This window comes from Cercospora beticola, chromosome 9 (genome assembly GCF_033473495.1).
Source record: "Cercospora beticola chromosome 9, complete sequence".
Lineage (NCBI taxonomy): Eukaryota > Fungi > Ascomycota > Dothideomycetes > Mycosphaerellales > Mycosphaerellaceae > Cercospora > Cercospora beticola.
The window spans coordinates 931,778-951,874 of NC_088943.1; the positions used below are offsets into that span (position 1 = coordinate 931,778).

Below are 20,097 nucleotides of genomic sequence, written 5' to 3' on the forward strand. Positions count from 1 at the left end.
AGGAGGGCCGGGCACGAACGGGCCAAGAAAAGGTTCGTGCCAAGCCGAATACCCGCACGAGGCCGACGCGTGGGGAAAACCTTGTGCTCTCTCGTCACAGTCAGACTTGCCTCAGTTCACTCTTCATCATTGGTCCCTATTTGGCAAGACTACTGCTTGGTCTTACTTTCGCATTCATCGTATCGACCGGACGCTTCACTAATCGAACTCGATGAGGGTGTCCAGGGGTTCTGCCAAAGCTGCAGTGTCCAGCACGTTCGAATGAGCCCAGAACTTGGCTGCGAGCACGGTGATCCCGAGCGATCCTATCCGGAGCATTGCAACATGGACAAGACGCCAACTTCTCCTTCACAGAGAGCGGCGAGAAGGCCACTGCCAAGCACGGCGATGTAGGGATAGAAGTGCCCAGCTCGATATTGACCATGCAGTGAGTCCGGAGCGGCCGATAGATGTCGGGCTGTCCAATGGGCGCGAACCCCGTCGGCGAAACTGCAACAGCAGCATTGCAATGGAGGAGCATCTTCACATTCACACGTGTGTATGGCATTTGTGCATCCGCCAAGCATTGTCCTAGTTGTGGAGAAACCATGATGTCGATGATCGCCGCTGGAACACCGTGCGTCCACCATCAAGGGCTCGGTTAATCAACTTCAAACAATTCCGGTGATGCTGGAAGCCCGGACACGGCGCAAGGACATTCTGTTGTAAACTTTGAGCATCTTGCGACCAGAATCTTGGGGCGCGATTTCCATGCCTTGATGCCAATCGATTAGGGCAAGCGGCCCGAGGTATGCTGCGGCGTTCGATATAATAACAGTTTGACAGGAGAACCATACTCGAGTGCTGGCCCAGTCAGACTTGAATCAGTCAACAGATGAGAGAATGTAGGCAGAACGGCAAGACTTCCTGAAAGAGATGATAAGTAATCTGCTCTGACATCTCAGCATCGCCGGCTTCAATAGTGTTCGATGCCGGGGGTCACTGACAATGGAAACACATCCTACGATGGCAGGTACGAAGTCTTGGTGTTCCTCACACATGCACAACTCAGCATGGACCAAAATGCCGAACTCAAGTCGTGATCGCCTGCGGAGAAAACAAGACCGAGGCTGCAGCTGATACCAAGACCTTTTGTGGATCTTGTGCCTGATTGGCTCCATCGTTTCTTCCATGGCACCGTGACAGCTCTAACTTGACTACACTTTCACCTGCAACTGGCGCGCTGGAAGAGCCTCTTGCCCGTGTAGGTAATTCGTTGGAAAGATCTGTCGTCAGATGTTGCTTCTCCGGCTTGACTTGCTCGCGGACACAGTCGATCATCTGCGTATTGCATGCGAGCATACGAGCTGAACCACTGTCTTGTGCCCCAACTGCACAAATTGTGCCAAAGCATGGCATCACTTGTGAAGGAGGATGCAGAACGAGCCAGGAACGAGATGCGACCCCGCAGATCGAGGACTGTCGTCAAGTGGTGAAGAAAATATAATAAGAATGATGGATCACCAGTCTCGAAGGCTTCATCGACAACGATCCTTCTCAATCAAACAATCTTCCAAGGACCTCTCTCGCCATGCGTCTCACGTCTCTCATCATCAGCGGTCTGTTGACAGTCGCTTCCGCTCATCCACTCTACACAGTCGTCAAGCGTGACGCAGCAAGCATAGTCGCCGCACTCAAGAACGTCCAGACCAATGTCCAAACCTTGAACGCAACAGTCAACACCTTCAACAAAGGCGACCTCGACGGCCTCATCAAAGTCCTAAAAATTCAAAAGGTATATAGATCCACATCACTCATACCCCACCTCCTCACCAAAAAAGCACACATCCTAACACCACTCCCCCAGCAAACCTCCGCAGTCGGCGACTCCGTCGTAACCGCCGCCTCCACAGCCCAACAATCCGAAGTCCTCAACGAAGCCGACACGCAAAAAGTCGCCGAAGGCGTCCTCGCACTCAAAGCAGACCTCGATACCTTTCTCCCCAACCTCTCCAGCAAAAAACCAGCTTTCGATAGCGTCGCGTTTCTCTTCTCTGTTAGCAAGACAGTTGCGCAATCGCTTCAGACACAAAAGCAACAGAGCGCGAATTTGGGAGATGCGATTACGGCGAAATTGACGGGACCGTTGGCGGGGTTTGCGCCGCTGATTAATGCGCAGATTGCGGAGCAGTTTGATAAGGCTATTGCTGTGTTTCAGCAACAAGGGGGATTGATTCCGCTGCCGCCGATCCCGTCGTTTGGTTGATTGTGAGGAGGAGATGGGAGATAGAGTTGATGAGTGATGGGGATGAGGTATGATAGGGACTAGAGAAATTCGACAGAAAATATATCATGTATGACTACTGGACTACTTGACTGCCTCGGCAGCTTGCAATGTGGTCTTCTGATACTCCCGCCCTGTGTTGCTTCCATCATCTCGCACTTCAAGTACCTTTCAGCACTTTATCAATAACCCTGGCATAACTAACGAGCTCTTCATCCTGCATTGCTCTCGTAACAAGTTGTATCGACGTAGGTGCACCATGCACGTCTTCACTTCGATCTGCATCCACAGTCAGCATTATTCCTTTCAATAACCTAACTCATCACAACCAAACTCACAAATCCGATTCGTCTCCACCTCCGGCTTCGCCAACTCATCCCGATCAACAGCCTTATCGACCTTCCCCACCGGAATAATCAACCCCGGATACTGCAACAAATTCCACAAAATCGTATAATGCGGTACACCGAAATCATCATGTGGTACAGCAGTCGTCTGCGCAGGAGGACAGAGGATGATATCGAGTTTATTCGCGATCCATAAGTCGTGCCAGAGGGCTTTATATTCTCCAGCAAGGACATTGACGCCGAAGAGTTCTTCGAGTGTATAACCTTCTGGTTTCGCCACCATTGTACCCAATGTACGTTGTAAAGAAGGAATAAGAGGTTCACCTCCAGCTTCGATATTTTTGAGGAATGTTCGGGTGTTGTCCATGGACCAGTACGCTGTTGCGAGGTCTACGGAGGTTTTGATTGAGGGGGTGTTGTTCAATACTATGATTTCGTGGCCGGCTGCTGCGAGGGCTTTCGCTGCTTCGTCGAGGGTTCGGCGGACTGGTGGGTGAGTGGGGAAGGATGGGTCTTCGATGTAGTAGCCTATGCGAAGTTTTGAGGGGGTTTGGTCGGCGATTGCGGAGCGCCAGGGGTAGAATATTGCTGTGGCGTCGTGGTCCCAGGGTGAGGCTGAGAGGATGGTACGTAGGAAGAATGCTGTGTCTTCGAAGGAGTTTGCGAGGGGACCGGCGCATGCTGGGAAACCGGGACTTCCGCGTGCTGAGCACCAAGCTTGGTTTCCGTAGGGTATTCGGCCTGGGGTTGGCTTGAAGCCATATGTGCCGTTGCACCTGAGGGAAAGCAAAAGTCAGAATGGACAATACTGCTCACTTTTGAGGGAACTTACAAAGCTGGTATTCTCACACTCCCACCAATCTAAGCAACAAAAGGTCAGTAATGGGCTCCCCGAACCAGCCTCTAACAACGCACATCTGTACCAACACCTAAAAAACATCAGCAAAAGCCCTTCATATCTTCACAAAAAATGCAAACGAAAAGCAACAAACTACTCACCAATCACCGACCCCCTAAAAGCCACCAACGCTCCCTCCCCCCCACTACTCCCTCCCGCCCCCAACCTCAAATTCCCCGGATTCAACACCCGTCCAAAAACATTATTATGACTATCCGCCGTCATAAGCGTAAGCGGCACATTCGTCTTACAATACAAAATCGCCCCCAGACCCAACAACAAATCCACCAACGGAGAATTCTCCTCATCAACTCCCCTCTCCAAAAACGAAACAAACCCCAGTGAAGATTGCACGCCTTTATATCGGAAAGAATCCTTGATGGATATAGGGACACCGTGGAGAGGTCCGACAGGTTTTCCGTGTTCGGTGAGGTAAGCGTCGAGTTGGGCGCCTCGAGTGAGAGCGTCGGAGAAGAAGGTTTCTGTGAGGCAGTTTGTGAGTTGTTGGGCGATTGCGGCGCGTTTGCAGAAGGCTTGGGCGACGGTGGAGGCTTTGAGGGTGCCGGATTGGACTTTTTGGGCGAGAGAGGTTGCGGTGAGTTGTGTGATTTCGAGTTCGGTTGGGGAGAGGATGCCGCATTTGGAGGGTATGTCGAGGACGGAGATGGGAGTTGTTTCGTTTCCGGTGAGGTATTCTTGAGGGAGGCGCCATTCTTGAGGGATTTTGGAGAGCTCTGCTGCGCGTTTTGCTGCGGCTTTGGATTGCCAGTCTTTTGTTGTGTCTGCCATGGTTGAAGAAGGTTTACTTTGATTGCTGTTTTCCTGCTTGATGCGAGGACTAAATCTATAGCTGATTCTCAGCCGAGGTTCTAGGAAGTCTGCAGAGCGCGTGCGTGTTCAATTATATCCTCATTCGACAGCTAGGAGCACTTCTGACACGAAGTGCGATACGTGTATACCACCGGGCCGGCATTGGCAGGGCGTGGAGTGGAGGGAAGGAGGGGAAGCGGGCAGGGTAAGCTCGGAAGCCCTAAGCTTGGCGTAACATCTGGTCTACTGCTTGAGTACAATCGCACCATATGCACCAAGTGTCACCTGATCGCCGTTGATCTGACCTCTCCCATTCGAAACCAGCTCTGTCAGGCCATTATACTTGCCCATCGGATTAACTTCTTGGTCTGAGAAGTTGAGCAGCACGACAGCTTTCGCGCCATCTGCATCTGTCCGCTCCCATCCGAGAACATACTCTCCAGTCTCTTGCTCGGTAATCGGCTCGTAAGTCCCGTAGACAAACAGATCCTTCTGCTCCTTCCGCAGACTAAGCATCTTTTTGTAAAATGCCATGACACTATCCGGATCATTCAACTGGCTCTCGGCATTCCATTGCTTGTGATCTTTATTGATAGTCATCCAAGGCGTGGCGTCAGGCGACGTAAAGCCTGCGTTGGGGCTTGCATTCCATTGCACAGGCAAGCGGCCGTGGTCACGAGCTTTCAATTGCAGTTCCTTTAGTACATCATCCATCTTCGATGTGTCACCGCCACGTCGTTGAAGGATCTCCTTGTAGTAGTTGCTGCCCTCGACATCGATATATGCCTCGGCAGGATAGTCTTTACCGAGATTGGCCATGCCGAACTCCTGGCCAGCGAGCAGATACGGAGTACCGCTGAGAGTAGTCAGGTAGATTGCGAAGAGCTTGGCCGCGGCAGCACGGTGTTCCGGAAGATCTGAGCCATATCTGCTGAGACTTCGCCCACTGTCGTGGTTGTCGAGGTATATGCTGTTCCAACCATCGAACTTTGGCATAGCTTGTTGCCACATGTTGGTGATTTTGCGCAGTTTCCGCGGGTGGAAGTCGTCCCGAGAGTACTTTCCAGTTGGCCCAAAGTCCATGTCAACCACATCGCCGGTGAAGACCATGTTCAGTTCGTGTCGGTCCTTCGCCACGTAGTCCGACACAGACTGCTCGTCTTTGGTAAAACCAAGCTCTCCGACAGTCATTACATCGTAATGATCGAACACCTCGGTTCGCATCTCACGAATGTAGTCGTGCATCCTAGGTCCAGACGCGAAGAATTCGGATCCGTCTTGGTACTTTGACTCGGGATCTGTAATCTTTCCGTCCGGCAAGTCTGGGTGCTTGCTCATCAAATTCATGCTGTCAATGCGGAAGCCATCGACGCCACGATCCAGCCAGAAGCGCATGTCCCCGTAGGTCGCCTGCCGCATTTCCTCGTTCTCCCAGTTGAGATCCGGCTGCGACGGGAGAAATAGTGCAAGGTAATATTGCTGTGTAACTTCATCAAAGTGCCAAGCACTGCCACCGAAAATGCTCCTCCAGTTATTGGGCTCTGTGCGATTCCCATGTTCATCGATTTTAGGATCTCGCCAGAAGTACCAGTCCCGCTTTGAGTTGCTCTTGGATTTCCGTGACTCTTTGAACCAGTCATGTTCGTCACTCGTGTGATTGACAACCAAGTCCATGAGCAGCTTGATCTGGTTGGCATGAAGCTCATCAATCAGCCGCTGAACGTCTTCAAGTGTTCCGTAGGGACGGTGGATGTCTCTGTAATCTGAAATGTCGTAGCCCATGTCATTTTGAGGGGAGGCGTATATCGGCGACAGCCAAAGGGCATCTACTCCAAGTGATTTGATGTAAGGTATTTTCGATATGATGCCAGGCACATCTCCTAGCCCGTCTCCATTGCTATCCTTGAAAGAGGCAGGATAGATTTGGTAGACGCTGGCTTCCTTCCACCAAGTCTTCTCGATCGTCTTCTGAGCCATCTTGGCGTGCTGTGGAGGTGGAGATTCTCTGTGAGGCATTGTGAGATTGTGAGAATGATGAATTGACTTGACTTACAATGCTCGACTTCACGCTGATATATCAATCTACGACAGCACCAAGTCATCGCCTTCGAGTGGACAGTGGAGGGCGATCCTACTGCCGTGGACCAGACCTCCGCAGTGTGGAGTGTGGAGTCGGCGAAATTTGCTTCTTTGGGAGTTTGGGCGAAAGAGGAACTTGGTCGGACCGAGCTTACAGAATGTGAACCAGCAGAGCAGACAGAGCACCAGCAAGTAGACATGTGTGGCCTACTCGACATGACGACTCCATTGCAACTGCTCCGCCATGAAAACCGTCCTCGCAGTGCTCCGAACTACGAATCACCCATACCAAGGATCACGTCTGCGTTGATCGCGCTTTGACAGCATAGCGACTGTGCGTGTTCTTGTCTTTAAGCTGGTGCCAGTTTGCGCTTCGCGACCGTCCGTGGACTTCTGATCGACCGTTGCAGCGTTGCTGTCGTCAGTATCGGAGTGGAGAGACACTATATCCCAGACCTCAGATCCGATGTGTTTTGGATTTGGAGATGCGATTCCTCTTTGCCAAGCGCTGGACTGCTCCCGCCGTTCGCGGCATTGCCATCGACGCGGAATGTCACCACACAAGCGCAGCACAACGGCCAAACGGGAGAGAGATGCTTGCGGCTGCTCACGCAGATATGTTCACCATTGTCATCCACTCTCATCACCCTCGAGATGTGCTCATCTCCTCCTCGTGAAAGCGTGATCGGATGTGATTCGGCGATCTCGGGTTCTTCTGTGCCGTGTTGCACTCGTCGCATCGGTGAAGGCCAGCAGGCGCATCAGGCGGTATATGGAGAGCGTGCTGTTGCTGCTTTCATGCTCGCTGCCGTGAACCAGGCTGTCCTCCAGTGCTCTTGTCGAAGCAGCGAGACTTCGAAGCGGCTCTCGTGGTTGATTTCGTCGGCGACCAGTCCAGCGCGATAACAGACTTCATTGGTTGATGTTGGTGCAGATCATTGCGGACCCCGAATCTCCTGGCGAGGCGGGCGAGGAGGCGTCTGCAGGTACCGCCCGACGAGGCTAAGGAGTGGCCAGGCTGAGAGAGGGCGCGCGAGGCGACAGCTGTTCGCATTATCAACACTGCTTCACTGTACTCGCGACACCCCGCGCAATCTGCGACAACGCGCGCGCTGGCAGACTCGTAATCGGCGCGTCGTGTGCGACATCACCAGTGGGACAGCGCGGCGATGTGGTCGGAAGGGCGGAAGCGATCAACATGGCGCAACACATGGGCCGGCAGTCCAGGGGGCCCCGGTTGGCACGGTTTGGATGCTGCACCACGCAGAACCGACGAGCCCCAGTCGCACACCCAATCTCCCCTCCAGAGCAGACATACCCTCCATGCCACCACCTTTCGCGAGTTCGCGTCGGCCTGCGCTCTGAAATTCTCCAAGTCGCGGAACAGGATGTCCTTTCGCTCGGCCAACAATGATCGCGAAATGGTCTCGCCCGTCTCCGACCGATCTTCCGGAGGGCCAACGGGGATGCATGCCGCCTTCGAGTCAGCAGTCGCGCCTCCCATGGTACAGGACGATATGGAAGGTGTCCAAGTAATCACATCAGACATCGAACCCATCATTCACACCCTGTATGAACAATCCACCAACCGGCATCAGTACCTCGTGGCGGACCCTTCGACCAAAGAGGCAATCATCATTGACCCTGTGCTTGACCGAAATCCATACTCACCAGGCATCAACACAACCGCAGCTGATCAGATCTTGTATCTCGTGAAGGAATATAATTACCATGTTGTCCGCATCCTGGAGACGCACGCCGTCCAGGACCACCCCACATCGGCATGGTACCTGAGGACGCAATTACGAGACAACGATGGCCAGTTCCCACGAATATGTACTGGAAAGGCACTTGCAGGTGTACAGCGCATGTTCGCAAGGCAGTACGGAGTGCAGAACGCAGGATGGGGATCGAAGTTCGATTCTTTCCGCGACGGGCAAGTCTTCGCCGTGGGCGAGATGAGGGTCCAATGCATCCACTTACTTAGCGAGCCGGACTGGTTCGGCTTCGTCATCGGCCACAATGTCTTCCTAGGCAAGGAAGTATCCCAAGAATCAATGCATTCAGCCTCAGTACGGCCTACGATGCAGGTTGTATTCAGGAAATTGGCTAGATTCGCAAACAACTACGCTTTCCATCCACAAAAACAACAAGAAATTTCCCGGCCTTCAACAGCACAGACAGAGGTATCTGAATGGATGCACGAGCCCGCCACACCACGAGGCTCGATCAGTATGAGACGCATGATCAGCAGATCGCACTTGGGCGGTATAGGTGGGAGCAGGAGCTCCATATCCAGCGAAGCCTCGAGCAGGCAATCACAACGACGTATCAGCCAGATTCCCGAACTTGCATAGCGAGCATATTTCAATCTTTTCGGGCACGAATGAAATCACAAGGATTGGAGGAAACACAAACACAGCATGGATCACGGCGCACGAATTGAGCGATTTTCGTATGTCTTTCAACAGTTTCGCATTACAATCTCGGAGAGAGGGCATCATCATCATCACGACAGCTGTACAGCATTTCCGTTCAGATATGTAGCGCATATTTTCATCGAAGCGGCGGCAGCACCACCCAAAAGATTCTACTTACTACTTTGTCCACCAATCGAACCAGTCGAGGATACCTTGAAAACTGGCCTCTTTTGCATACCGCTGCCATTTGTCATCCATATCGCCGCGCAAGGCAAATCCGTGACTGACGCCTTGGAAAACTTGAACTTGATAGCGCGCTTTCTTCTCATCGAGAATGTCAACTGCACGGCGGCGGAACTCCTTTGGAAATGTTTGATCGATTTCGGAGCAAGAGAGGAATATTGGCTCTGTCACGAACGTCAGCATTTCCAGCAACTCTAACACCCAAATCACAAACTCACTCTTAACATTCTCAAAATGCGACTCCTGCAAAAACGCCGGATGCGCAAAAGCCCCCGCCTCACAAATCCCCTTCTCCGAAAGCTGATCACAAACATACGGCGCCCCATAACAATACCCCGTACAAACATACTTAGTCCCCTCTTTCCCAAACTTCGCTTTCACCTCCTCCACCCACTTCGGCACAAAAGGATGCGAAAATTCCTGATGTTTCGCCAACCAAGCCGGAAAATCAAATGTCGGATTATCATTCGGATCGGCGAGGTTCTTTTTATGTTTGTAAATTGCATCGCCACGGAAATAGTCGGGGGCGAGGACGAGGTAGCCGGCTTCGGCCATGCCGTCCATCATGAGTTTGCTGTTGGTGAAGAGGGCGAAGACGTCGGGGAAGTAGAGGATTATGTTGCCGTTTGATTTGGAGGGGGAGGGGGAGGCGATGTAGGTTTCTACGTCGAGGATTTGTTCGGTGCGGCCTTTGGGGTCGCCGGTGTGGATTTTGCCGGAGATGCAGCAGGCTGCTGAGGGGTGGGCTATGACTTTGTCGGACATTGTTGGCGACTGGTGATGGGGGCGAGGTGCGAGAGTAGTTGTTGTTCACGTTGGAGGTTGAATGAAGTTTTTCAGATGAAGTATGCCCCTCGCCCCCCGCCCTACCTAGGTACATTGCGGCCAAGCTTTATTAGCCTTTCCGTCTTCTTCAGAGAGCTACATAGCCGGTGGTTTGTGCAGGAGCTTCACTGGAATGTCGTCGGAATGGGGTAGATTAGCGGAAGCTCGATTCCGAAGCTCCATGTGGACGTCATGAGCCCCCACGTGTGTTGTGCTGCCTCTCCAGCATGCCATGGCGAACGTTCTTTGCATTGTGCATTTTCCGACAATACACACAAGTATAACACAAGCAGAATTTACATGCCCACAGAACTCCTCCTCCGCACCTCCTCAACATCACCTCCAAAGTACTTGACAAGTTCTGCTTCCAGAGCATTATCTTCCAACTTCGGCATCTCTCTCGCTCGCTTCACAGGACTAACGCCATCTGCATGCGCACTGGCGAAGATAACGTCAAGCTCTTCGAGACTTCGTCCCTTGGGTTCAGGGAAGAAGAAGTATACAGCAGGTATAATCGCCGTGTTCAGTACCGCGAAAATGATGTATGTTTGGTAGCCCAAACTCGCGAATGCCTAGCAGGAATTATGTGTTAGCTTCGAGTTGAGAGGTTTTGTGTGTACTGTTTCGCGACTTACCGGAGGAGTAATCATAACAATCACAAAATTGCTCAACCAATTCGAGCATGTGGACAGAGCATTTGCTTGGATTCGAATTCGCAGGCTTGTGATTTCAGCCGGATACAGCCAGGTCATGCCCAACCAGCCGATGGCTTTTCTCATGTCAGCAAGAGCTCTGAGCACATTAAATGGATTGGACATACCGAAGAATGTGTTGAACACGAACAGCATCACAGTGGCGGTGATGCCAGCAGCGTTTCCAAGTACCGGAGCGCCAGTCTCTGGATCTTCTTGTCCCGTACTTACGGTGCCAGCTAAAATCGCCATGCTAGCTGCCATACCGAATGCGCAGCTCAACATGAGTTTGCGCCGACCGAGTCGTTCGATCAGAGGTAGACCGCATAGTGCTGCGATGAAGTATTCCGTGCCGTTCGCTGCTGCTAGCAGACGGGACATATCTGGACCGAAACCAAGGGAGTTCTCGAAAACGAAAGTCGCATAATACTGTGGGCAATGTCATTTTTGCATACATATGATGGAGCAATCAGACTTACAGTAACAAGATTAATACCAGTAAACTGCTGGAAGAACTGGCTTGCGACACCAAGCAGAGTGCGACGTAAGTTTTGCGAAGGACCGTTGGTGAGCAGCTCTTTCATTTCGAAACCATTGCCCAAGTTCTGCACTTCGAGGGACTCTTTGATATTCTGTAACTCCATTCTGACTTCCGGGTCACCGAGTGGGTATCCTTGTCCACACGAGGTAATGCATGCATACCAAAGAATGTTTCCTCGTTGTTCTTCTTTCCCAGCCTCAGCGTTACATTTCCCTGATCGAACTTGTTGCCATGGATGAGAATGATGATCAGACGCCAGGGTCACAAGTCCTCAAAGCCGCAGAAAATGAGAAACAAGCTGTCGAAAATGCTGTCGATAGCACGCAAGCTGAACCTGTCGAATATGGCGCAGACAAGATGGGAACACTGCAAAGGCGGATCGTGGTCTTCTCTCTGTGTCTGGCCCAATTCTTATACGCTTTGGATATTACGATCGTTGCGACTGCATTGCCGACCATTGCCAGAACTTTGGACGCAACAGCCTCGGAGTATGCCTGGGTCGGCAGCTCGTACACCTTGGCCAGCACAGCGTTGACTCCTATCTGGGCCAAGATGTCTGACGTCTTCGGCACGAAAATATTGCTGATCCTGTCGAGTGTTATTTTCATGGCTGGCAATCTGATCGCGGCGTTGTCGAGCTCTGCGAAGATGCTCATCGTTGGCAGGACCTTCCAAGGCGTTGGTGGAGCCGGCCTTCAGATACTGGTGACGATCCTGATCGGGGTACTTTTCAGGATCGAGGATCGTGCAAAGTATTATGGCATCACCGCCGCCGTATGGGCTGTGGCCGGAGGTCTTGGGCCCGTGCTAGGTGGAGTGTTTACGCAGTCGCTGGGCTGGCGATGGTGCTGTGAGTACTCGAGACACTCCCTGTTGGCCCGTTACTGACGTGTCGCAGTCTACATCAACATGCCCTTCGGCGGTGCGTCGTTGGTGATGCTGGTTTTCGCTTTGAAGATAGAGACGCCAAACTTGCCCATTGCTGAAGGGCTTCGTGCAGTCGATTGGACAGGTGCGACGTTGATCGTGGCCGGCACAATCTTATTTCTTCTTGGACTCGAAACAGGCGCTGGAGGATCCAAAGCCTGGGGATCCGCTGAAGTTGTCTGCCTAATCGTATTTGGCGTTGTCCTTCTCGGCCTATTCCTGCTATTCGAAGCCAAGCTGGCGAGCAATCCGCTGATTCCGACTAGGGTTTTCTCTTCTCGGACGAATGCCGCCTCATTTGCGGTGACCTGCTTGCACAACTTTGTGTTCATACCATGCGACTTCTTTATACCACTCTACTGTCAAGTTGTCGTAGGACTGTCGCCAATCATCTCTGGAGTTACCATGTTCGCCTTCGTCTTTCCGGTGACTTTTGCGACCTGTCTGACCGGATGGGTGATCAAGCAGACCGGAAGTTACGTTTGGCCGATGTACTTTGGTGCAGTAGTAACGACGATTGGAATGGGCCTCTTCATCGACTATGGTGTCGAAAGGGACTGGGCCAAACTCATCATGTATCTCGTCGTCGCCGGCATTGGTCTTGGCCCAGTTATTCAGGCGCCACTGATCGCCTTGCAAGCGAATACAGAACCGAAGGATTTGACTGCAGCAATGTCAGCGATGACTTTTGCGCGGACTCTTTTCACCAGTATCTCGGTGGTAGTGGGGAGTGTTATTCTCCAGAGTAGGCTTGGAGGTAGCTCGTTGAGCGATTTGCACCAAGTGCGAGGCAATCTGGGCGTTTATGCCACAGCGCTGAAGAACATGTGGGGCTTCTATACAGCCATGAGCGGGCTGATGATTCCTGCGGCGCTGCTTGTAAAGAGCAAAATCTCAAGCGAGAGGTCAGATTAGAAGAGGTGACAGAGAAGTGACATGAGCAGGGGCAGATAGGTATAAATGTCTCCAGGCACGCATCTGCATTCGAGTAGCCAGTACTGCTGGTGGAAATGCTCTCCAGCGCTACGTTGTTGCCCCCGCGCTGGAAATACTGACCTGCGGATTGTGCTTGTTGAAGCGCTATGTGCCAAATCTGCCAGACGCCATTTGCTGGTCCTACTGCTCCAAGAGATTGCTCGTTCCTGCAGAGCTCCCGGGCATCAGCCACTCGTTGCATCACTGCGGTCATACCGATCTGCCGAACATATTTTCAAAGACCGCGACCTGCACTCTAATAGTCGGTGGCCCCCAAGATGCGCATAGCCGATCGGGAAGTCTGCCTGTGACGGGCGTACTACTGCCACAACGTCGCCGAATTTGTCGTAGAGGAGAGTGGGCGTTGGAATGGAGGAATCCGTAGGGCGAGAATTGATGACAGCGAGTAATTTGGATCGTGTCAGCCGCGTGGTGCGAGTCGTCACGCTGAAGCGACGTAGAGCATGCAGTCCATAGACGCAGCAGCTGATCGAGTCTGTACAGTTCAGCGATTTCGTCGTCTGGCGTTGACGTGGTGCTGTGTCGACGAGTGGACGACAGGTGTCGGGCGAAGCTGTGCTTGGATCTCCTGAGGAGAAGCTGGAATGGAGAAAGCCGTGCGCGCCGTCGAAGCCGTCCTCCTTTGGACAACCCACCTCCCTCCATCGCACCTTTCCACCACCGCCGCCCAGCGCGACCGCATCACGCCCACAACCCCGGCCGAAGCTGCATCTCCGCCGGCGACACGACATATTCATCTCTTTCTGCCATCCTCCGCCGTCGCGAGCCTCCAGCGGCACTTGCAGCATCCGCGTCGCGCGACCTCGGAAAAGTTGGCCGGCGCTCCTCACGCGTCACCTCCACCGCCGGCTCCTCGAATGTTTCACCCCTCATACCGCACCTGCAGGAGATGAGGCTGAAGTGAGCGTCGCGGCGGCATCATGTCGCAGACTGCGGGCATCGGGGCCACCGCCGGGGGTCTCTCTCCCAGGTCGCTGAAGCGTAAGCGCGAGGCTGCAGATTTCACCCGCTCACGCCCATCACCAGCCATGGCCACGCAGCACTCGAGGCTCGTCAACGGCGCCAGCTCGAATCCAACCTCCGTCAATGGCAATCACTACACATCACCACAGTCCGACGAGATGCAGACTTCGGATCATGGCGACATGCTGCACGGTGTCGGCTCCGCGAGCTCACTGAACAGCACCGTATCGTCGGTCTTCTCGCGCAACTCACATACTTTTGGCAACAACAGCAAAACATCTGCCAACGGCTACACACCTCTTACCGCCCACGCAGACTCCTCGCCGTCCAAGGGTAACAGCCCGCGGCACTCGAAAAATGCCACAGAAATGGCATCCCTCAATGGCGCCGCTGCGTCCACCTCGCACATGCCTCCATCGGACACTCCAGATCCCTCCCAACAACCACAAAACCAGCGTCCGCAGATGCTGCCGCCACCTGGGTCAGTGAAAGGGTACAGAGCGGTTTGGGATCCAGAATTGGACAACAAGCTCAGCAGAGAAGAACGAAAACGGGCCGCATTTAAGAAGAGAGACTTTGGCGCAGAGGTACGCTACATATTTCATATTTTGCTGAGCTTGTACAACATGACAAACATAACTTGAAGATGAGAAAGACCGCTCTGTACCCTTTCGCTGACACATGGATACTTCAGACATATGAGCCAGATCCGCCACCAGATCCTCGCTTGGCCATACCTGGATACATGTCTGGCCTGTGCAGGCCAAAGACACAGCCTAGCAAAGCCATTCTCCGAATCGCGCCGTACACTTTGCCACCATACAAAGTGGACAGGTATTCGGTAGGACCTGGTGAGGCACAACAAGTTGTCGCAGTTGGCTTTGACCCGTTCTTGGCGGAAAGCACTTTGAAGCTGAACTTCAGCACATTTGGTAGCATCGCTTCCGTACAGAACAAGACGGATCCAGAAACCGGCAGTTTCCTCGGCATCGCTCTGATTAAGTATCGCGACGCCGTTAGGGACGGCTTCGAGGTGTCTGCGGTCGCTGCGGCGAAGCGAGCTGAGGTCGAGTTCAGCGGAGCGCGCATTGGTCTGCACACCATCAAAGTGGAACTAGATCGCGAAGGTCGGAGGTGCAAGCGATACGTGGAACAAGCGCTCAAACAAGCACGCGAGGAGCGGGCGAAGCTACACCCTGTCGCACCGCCTGCGGCTCCGGCAGAACCGAAAACGAGAGACTTTCTCGCTCCTCCGCCGACGGCACCGAAGGGACCATCGGGGAAAAAGTCCAAGGCACCACCCGTAGGTCCACGCGGTCGTCCTGGTCCTGGTCCTGATCCTGCTCCGACGAGCGACATACCACCCAATCCACGGACTGGCGCTGCGTCACTGATCGAGGACACACCTGTTCTGAGCAAGATCAAGCGCAAGCCATATATTCACATCCCTCACAAGTCCGTACCTGTTCTCGGGACGACGATTCCCCATCTGAAGAAGCGACTGAAAGCATTTGATTGGCGAGAAGTGCGTTTGGATAAGAGTGGTTACTATGTCATATTCGATGACTCCAAGCGAGGAGAGGACGAGACGGAGAGATGCTACAATGAATGCAATCAGGGTGCGCTCTTCACATACAAAATGGCCATGGAGTGCCAGAAATATGGCAATCCGGACTACGAGCGGAGTCCTAGTCCTGAGCGCGTCATGGCGGAAAGCAAGAAGCGAGAAGAGCTTGAGCGACTGCAGCGTGAGGAAGCTGAAGATCTCGAGATCGAGAAGAAGAATCGAGCTGAGAACTTGGATCCTGTGCAAGGTGCGCTGGAGCAGCTTCGAGCAGAGTTGCGGGACAAAATCATGAGCGACATCAAGACCCGCGTCGCCATCCCCATCTTTCACGAGAGCCTCGATCCCGCTCGACATGTCGAAAAGCGCAGAAAGCTTGGGCTGCGAGATCCCGCCGAAAATGACAAAGGAGGCTCATTACTGTACAACAAAGCGGGGGACACACCACCCGATACGCCGAAAGGCCGACGAGGTCATCCTTTGTCTCATTCGAGGCCATTGCGACCTCACGACCCTCATCACCGAGGTAGAAAGGGCGAGAACAGACACAAGGAGCCTAGCAATGCGTTTGTTGATGAAAGGCGGCGCAAGCCCGCCACCAGGCCGAGCCAGCATGCGAGAGGCTTGCATTTCCGACTGCAACAGATGTACGCCGAGGAAGAAGAAGACTCAGATGACGAGCGCCAGACGTCTGGTACGCGCGGCGACACGGAAGAGCAGGAGAGTCGGCCACTCAGCCGTGCGAGTCGTACGTCTACGCCATTTGATACAGAGTCTGTTGCAGACACGCCGAAGCACAAGCGCCGAAAGGTCAGCGAATGGGAGGACGATGATCAGGAGACGTTCGATGCATTCCACAAAGAGATGCTCGGTCACCTCTTGCGTAAGGAGCCTGAGGATCTTGCGACTCGGGAGCTGGAGCTCGTTGTAAACACGCTGCCGCGAACTTCACGATATGGTACAAGAGCGAGGACAGAGCTATACATCCGGCAGCGGTCACGAGACGATGACGCACTGTTCCAAGTCAAGAGCGAGAAGAACGATGCTGTGGCTGATATCTCGATCACAACGAGTCGCGAGCATGACGGCACCCCGGCAGCAGACGAGAGCAAGTCTGTCAAAGAGAAGCCAAAGAGGAAGCGAAAGTCCAAGAAGCAAGAGCGCGAGGAGCGAGAAGAACGAGAAGCTCTTGAGGCCGAGCTCAAGAAGGCCGAGGCCGACAGTAAGCCTGTCACACCTATCATCACCAAAATTGAGGAGAAGGAGCGTGAGCTTGAATCAGTCGCGGATGAAGATGGTGTTGATCTGCACCTCACATTTGACAAGCCCCGACGCACTGTCGAAGAGGACCGCTCCATTGTGCTTGATATCGATGGCTGGCAGTCATTCATCAAGGATGATGAAGACTTGGCTTTTGCTAAACGCGCACTGGCTGAGTACGCTGCTTACGATGTGGGCAATGTGAAGCAGTGGGCTTGGAAGCAGAAGGAGATCAAGGCACTGAATACCGACGGCGAACCTGGCACCGCTCAACCTGAGCCACTCGTTCCTGGATATTACGTGCCTAACCCGACTGGCGCCGCCCGCACGGAAGGCGTAAAGAAGATCATGAACGAGGAAAAGTCTAGGTACCTTCCCCACCGTATCAAGGTCCAAAAGGCGCGCGAAGAGCGGCAGGCACTCGCAAAGGCTACGCCATCTGCGGCTGCTGAGGCGGCGAAGGTAGCAGCAGCGGAGAAAGTGGTCACCACAGCGACATCTCGCAGCAATCGTGTCAACAACAGACGACTTGTGAACGACATCAACTTGCAGAAACAGAGTCTGTCAAACGCCGGCGATGCTGATGTTGCGATCCGCTTCAACCAGCTAAAGAAGCGGAAAAAGCTCGTCAAATTCGATCGCTCTGCCATTCACGGCTGGGGTCTGTACGCCGAGGAGAACATCGCCATCAACGATCTCATCATCGAATATGTTGGCGAGAAGGTTCGACAAAAGGTGGCAGACATGCGCGAGATTAAATACGACAAGCAGGGTGTTGGCTCGTCCTATCTCTTCCGCATGCTGGACGACGAGATCGTGGATGCTACAAAGAAGGGAGGCATTGCTCGATTCATCAACCATTCTTGCAGCCCGAACTGCACCGCCAAGATTATCAAAGTCGAGGGCACTCCGAGAATCGTCATTTATGCCCTCAAGGACATCATGAAGAGTGAGTAGTATGCATGATTGCAAACTGAAACACAGCTAACGATATCACAGATGACGAACTCACCTACGACTACAAGTTTGAGCGTGAAATTGGCGCCACTGACCGGATTCCATGTCTTTGTGGTTCTGCGAACTGCAAGGGCTTCTTGAATTAAGAAAGACGAGTACTTCATTTCCACCGCGATACCCTGTGACGAATATGATTTTGGAAGGACGAGGGGCAGTTGTCAAGTACCACGAAAGACTCACTGCTATTAGCATTATTCACATCTCGGCTGTTCTTGGTTCTTCCTTTTGCGAGCGTGGGGGGGCTGCCAGATCGAATGATTGGCATTTTTCTTGCAAGCATGAATGAGCGAGGGAGCGAAGGATAAAAGCACGAGAGAAGGTCGGGGGATGTACGTTCGGGCTGTCGCGCGGTAGAAGCGATTCGCTCCCGCTTTTGCGAGGGCGAGCGGAGGTGTGCTACGAGTAGATTTGGCAAGAATGGGGAAGCGGCTAGACAGTGCTGCTGACATTCTGAGCGAGAGCGCGAAGTAGTGTGGAGAATGAAAAGAATATTGAGTGCCATTTGATGAATCTTAATCTCCTGCTCAAGGCATCTGTATGTCATTATCAGTGTTGTTGGTCTGAGAATGCTGCGCAAGCTGCTTCGTTGCGGCGGCGAGGGCTGATATCGATCAACGGTAAACGACAGTACGAAATATAGACTCTGTCTACGAATAGCCTACAATCAAGCCTTCAATTTGGTTCATCTGCATGTTATGCAATTCGTGGTATAACCCCGCTGCCACACAATCATTCGTGGTCTTTCGAACGCCAAAACAAAATGAAAAGAAAAGCTCCGGTGGGAAGAGCACGCTTGCAAGGGTACAGACACCATCAAGCCCCAGCCATCGACGTTCCCCTCAGAGATCCTGGACTGGATCAAGCTGGAAAACTTCCTCCTCATCTTCGTCGCCAAAGAGAGCATCCAGAGCATTGTTTGTGGGGATAGGTGCTGGCTCGTCATCGTCCTCGTGTCCGTTGCTCAACTCCAAGGCGGAGAGCTTGAGCAGGTTGTCGAGGGTGGTAGATTTTGGCTGCGCTGGTTCCTTGGGAGCTTGTGGGCGCGAGTGGATGTTGGAGAGTGGTGGTCGAGTCGAGGTGGAGACGCTCCTGCCTTTGGAATATCCAATTGTGCTATTCGATGCTGCTTTGGCGGCCGCGAAGCGTGGGTTACCAGAAGCTGGAGCTGGCTTTCGAGTAGCTGAGGTGGCAGGCCCAGTGAGACGAGCTCTTGCCATCGGAGCCGGTCTGGCAATAGGCTTTGTGCTGAGTGCAGATGCGGCGGTCTTTGCACGCAGGGAAGATGGTGCAGCTTTGGGAGCAGCTGCGGTTCCAGTCCTGCTCGTGGAAGGCTTCGACGCTGCCTTGGCTTTCCTCACTTCTTCTTTCTTCCGTTGAGCTTCGGCCTTCTCGATTTTCTCTTCCAAGTCGCTGAACTCATCATCGATGTCCCTCTGCGAATACTGTGCCCACCAGCCTCGCGTCAAGTTCTCTCCCTTCAGCAAGTCCAGGTTCATTGGATGTGGCAGAATGTCATCTGGATCATCGTTCAACGGCACACCACGAGGTGGCATATACTCTATCTCGCGCTCCTCGGGATCCGTATTGAGCACATCATGAGCCGTATCGAGACTCTCATGGACTTTGATCTTTGATCGTCGTAGACGCGGTGATGTCGCCTTCGGCTTGTCCTCCGATGGCACCTGCAAAGCCGGGGTCTGGAGTGCTTTGGCATTGGTCGTTTTGTTCCCCAACGGCGCACGAGGGCGATTGTTGGCAGGCGTTACAAAAGCATTGAGATCTGCTTTGCCTGGCTTGCCTCCAGCCTTGCCAAAGTCCAGCTTGGAGTTCTCGTCGTGCTTGTTGTCGCGCGCGGGCGTCTTGAAGGTCGGCTTATTCGCGGGCGTTTTCGGTGCCAGGCCTCGGACGCTCTGGTTCAGCGGTTTCGCCGCAGCGACCTGCTGCTGCGCGTTGATGGCATTCTCATCCTGATTGCGAGTGGCGAACATGGTGCTGTGAATTGGGCGTCTTTCGTCTCATCAAAGCGGTCGGTGCATGGCAAGCTGCGGTTGCTTGTTTGCAAGTGTAAACACAAGAAAGTCGGCGTGGAGATAAACTTCGGCCGTGCCTTCCCCTTGAACCCTGTCACTTTCTGTCACTCTGGGCCACGCTTCTTTGTCCGTCCAGCATCAGGCACTCACCAAACACCCTCTGACCTTCTCTCCGACAACCACAGCTCCGACCACCACCGTCAGCTTCCACTTCGATTCTTC

General features: G+C 53.2%; 9 protein-coding genes across 9 annotated transcripts; 4 read left to right on the forward strand and 5 right to left on the reverse strand.

Annotated features, from left to right (window-relative positions):
- Positions 1–1,570: 1,570 nt before the first annotated feature.
- RHO25_012593 (uncharacterized protein) lies at positions 1,571–2,245 on the forward strand (the record flags this gene model as incomplete). The annotated part of the gene is made up of 2 exons (XM_023603893.2): positions 1,571–1,774; positions 1,847–2,245. 2 exons carry the CDS (start codon positions 1,571–1,573, stop codon positions 2,243–2,245), a joined length of 603 nt encoding a protein of 200 aa, XP_023450285.1.
- Positions 2,246–2,347: 102 nt separating this feature from the next.
- RHO25_012594 (uncharacterized protein) lies at positions 2,348–4,297 on the reverse strand (the record flags this gene model as incomplete). Its single annotated transcript, XM_065603569.1, has 5 exons — positions 2,348–2,397; positions 2,602–3,386; positions 3,443–3,471; positions 3,526–3,539; positions 3,610–4,297. The coding sequence occupies 5 exons, from the start codon at positions 4,295–4,297 to the stop codon at positions 2,348–2,350; spliced, it is 1,566 nt and encodes a 521-aa protein (XP_065459641.1).
- A 264-nt stretch (positions 4,298–4,561) lies between these two features.
- On the reverse strand, positions 4,562–6,295 carry RHO25_012595 (uncharacterized protein; the record flags this gene model as incomplete). Its single annotated transcript, XM_023603895.2, has 1 exon — positions 4,562–6,295. One exon carries the CDS (start codon positions 6,293–6,295, stop codon positions 4,562–4,564), a length of 1,734 nt encoding a protein of 577 aa, XP_023450202.1.
- A 1,490-nt stretch (positions 6,296–7,785) lies between these two features.
- RHO25_012596 (uncharacterized protein) lies at positions 7,786–8,754 on the forward strand (the record flags this gene model as incomplete). The annotated part of the gene is made up of 1 exon (XM_023603896.2): positions 7,786–8,754. The coding sequence occupies one exon, from the start codon at positions 7,786–7,788 to the stop codon at positions 8,752–8,754; it is 969 nt and encodes a 322-aa protein (XP_023450199.2).
- Positions 8,755–8,994: 240 nt separating this feature from the next.
- Positions 8,995–9,825, reverse strand: RHO25_012597 (uncharacterized protein; the record flags this gene model as incomplete). The annotated part of the gene is made up of 2 exons (XM_023603897.2): positions 8,995–9,224; positions 9,279–9,825. 2 exons carry the CDS (start codon positions 9,823–9,825, stop codon positions 8,995–8,997), a joined length of 777 nt encoding a protein of 258 aa, XP_023450200.1.
- A 356-nt stretch (positions 9,826–10,181) lies between these two features.
- On the reverse strand, positions 10,182–11,221 carry RHO25_012598 (uncharacterized protein; the record flags this gene model as incomplete). The annotated part of the gene is made up of 3 exons (XM_023603898.1): positions 10,182–10,457; positions 10,521–11,006; positions 11,057–11,221. The coding sequence occupies 3 exons, from the start codon at positions 11,219–11,221 to the stop codon at positions 10,182–10,184; spliced, it is 927 nt and encodes a 308-aa protein (XP_023450205.1).
- Positions 11,222–11,349: 128 nt separating this feature from the next.
- On the forward strand, positions 11,350–12,960 carry RHO25_012599 (uncharacterized protein; the record flags this gene model as incomplete). The annotated part of the gene is made up of 2 exons (XM_023603899.1): positions 11,350–11,968; positions 12,017–12,960. The coding sequence occupies 2 exons, from the start codon at positions 11,350–11,352 to the stop codon at positions 12,958–12,960; spliced, it is 1,563 nt and encodes a 520-aa protein (XP_023449853.1).
- A 1,001-nt stretch (positions 12,961–13,961) lies between these two features.
- Positions 13,962–17,931, forward strand: RHO25_012600 (uncharacterized protein; the record flags this gene model as incomplete). Its single annotated transcript, XM_023603900.2, has 3 exons — positions 13,962–14,591; positions 14,699–17,777; positions 17,828–17,931. 3 exons carry the CDS (start codon positions 13,962–13,964, stop codon positions 17,929–17,931), a joined length of 3,813 nt encoding a protein of 1,270 aa, XP_023450203.1.
- A 753-nt stretch (positions 17,932–18,684) lies between these two features.
- RHO25_012601 (uncharacterized protein) lies at positions 18,685–19,833 on the reverse strand (the record flags this gene model as incomplete). The annotated part of the gene is made up of 1 exon (XM_023603901.2): positions 18,685–19,833. One exon carries the CDS (start codon positions 19,831–19,833, stop codon positions 18,685–18,687), a length of 1,149 nt encoding a protein of 382 aa, XP_023450204.1.
- Positions 19,834–20,097: the final 264 nt, after the last annotated feature.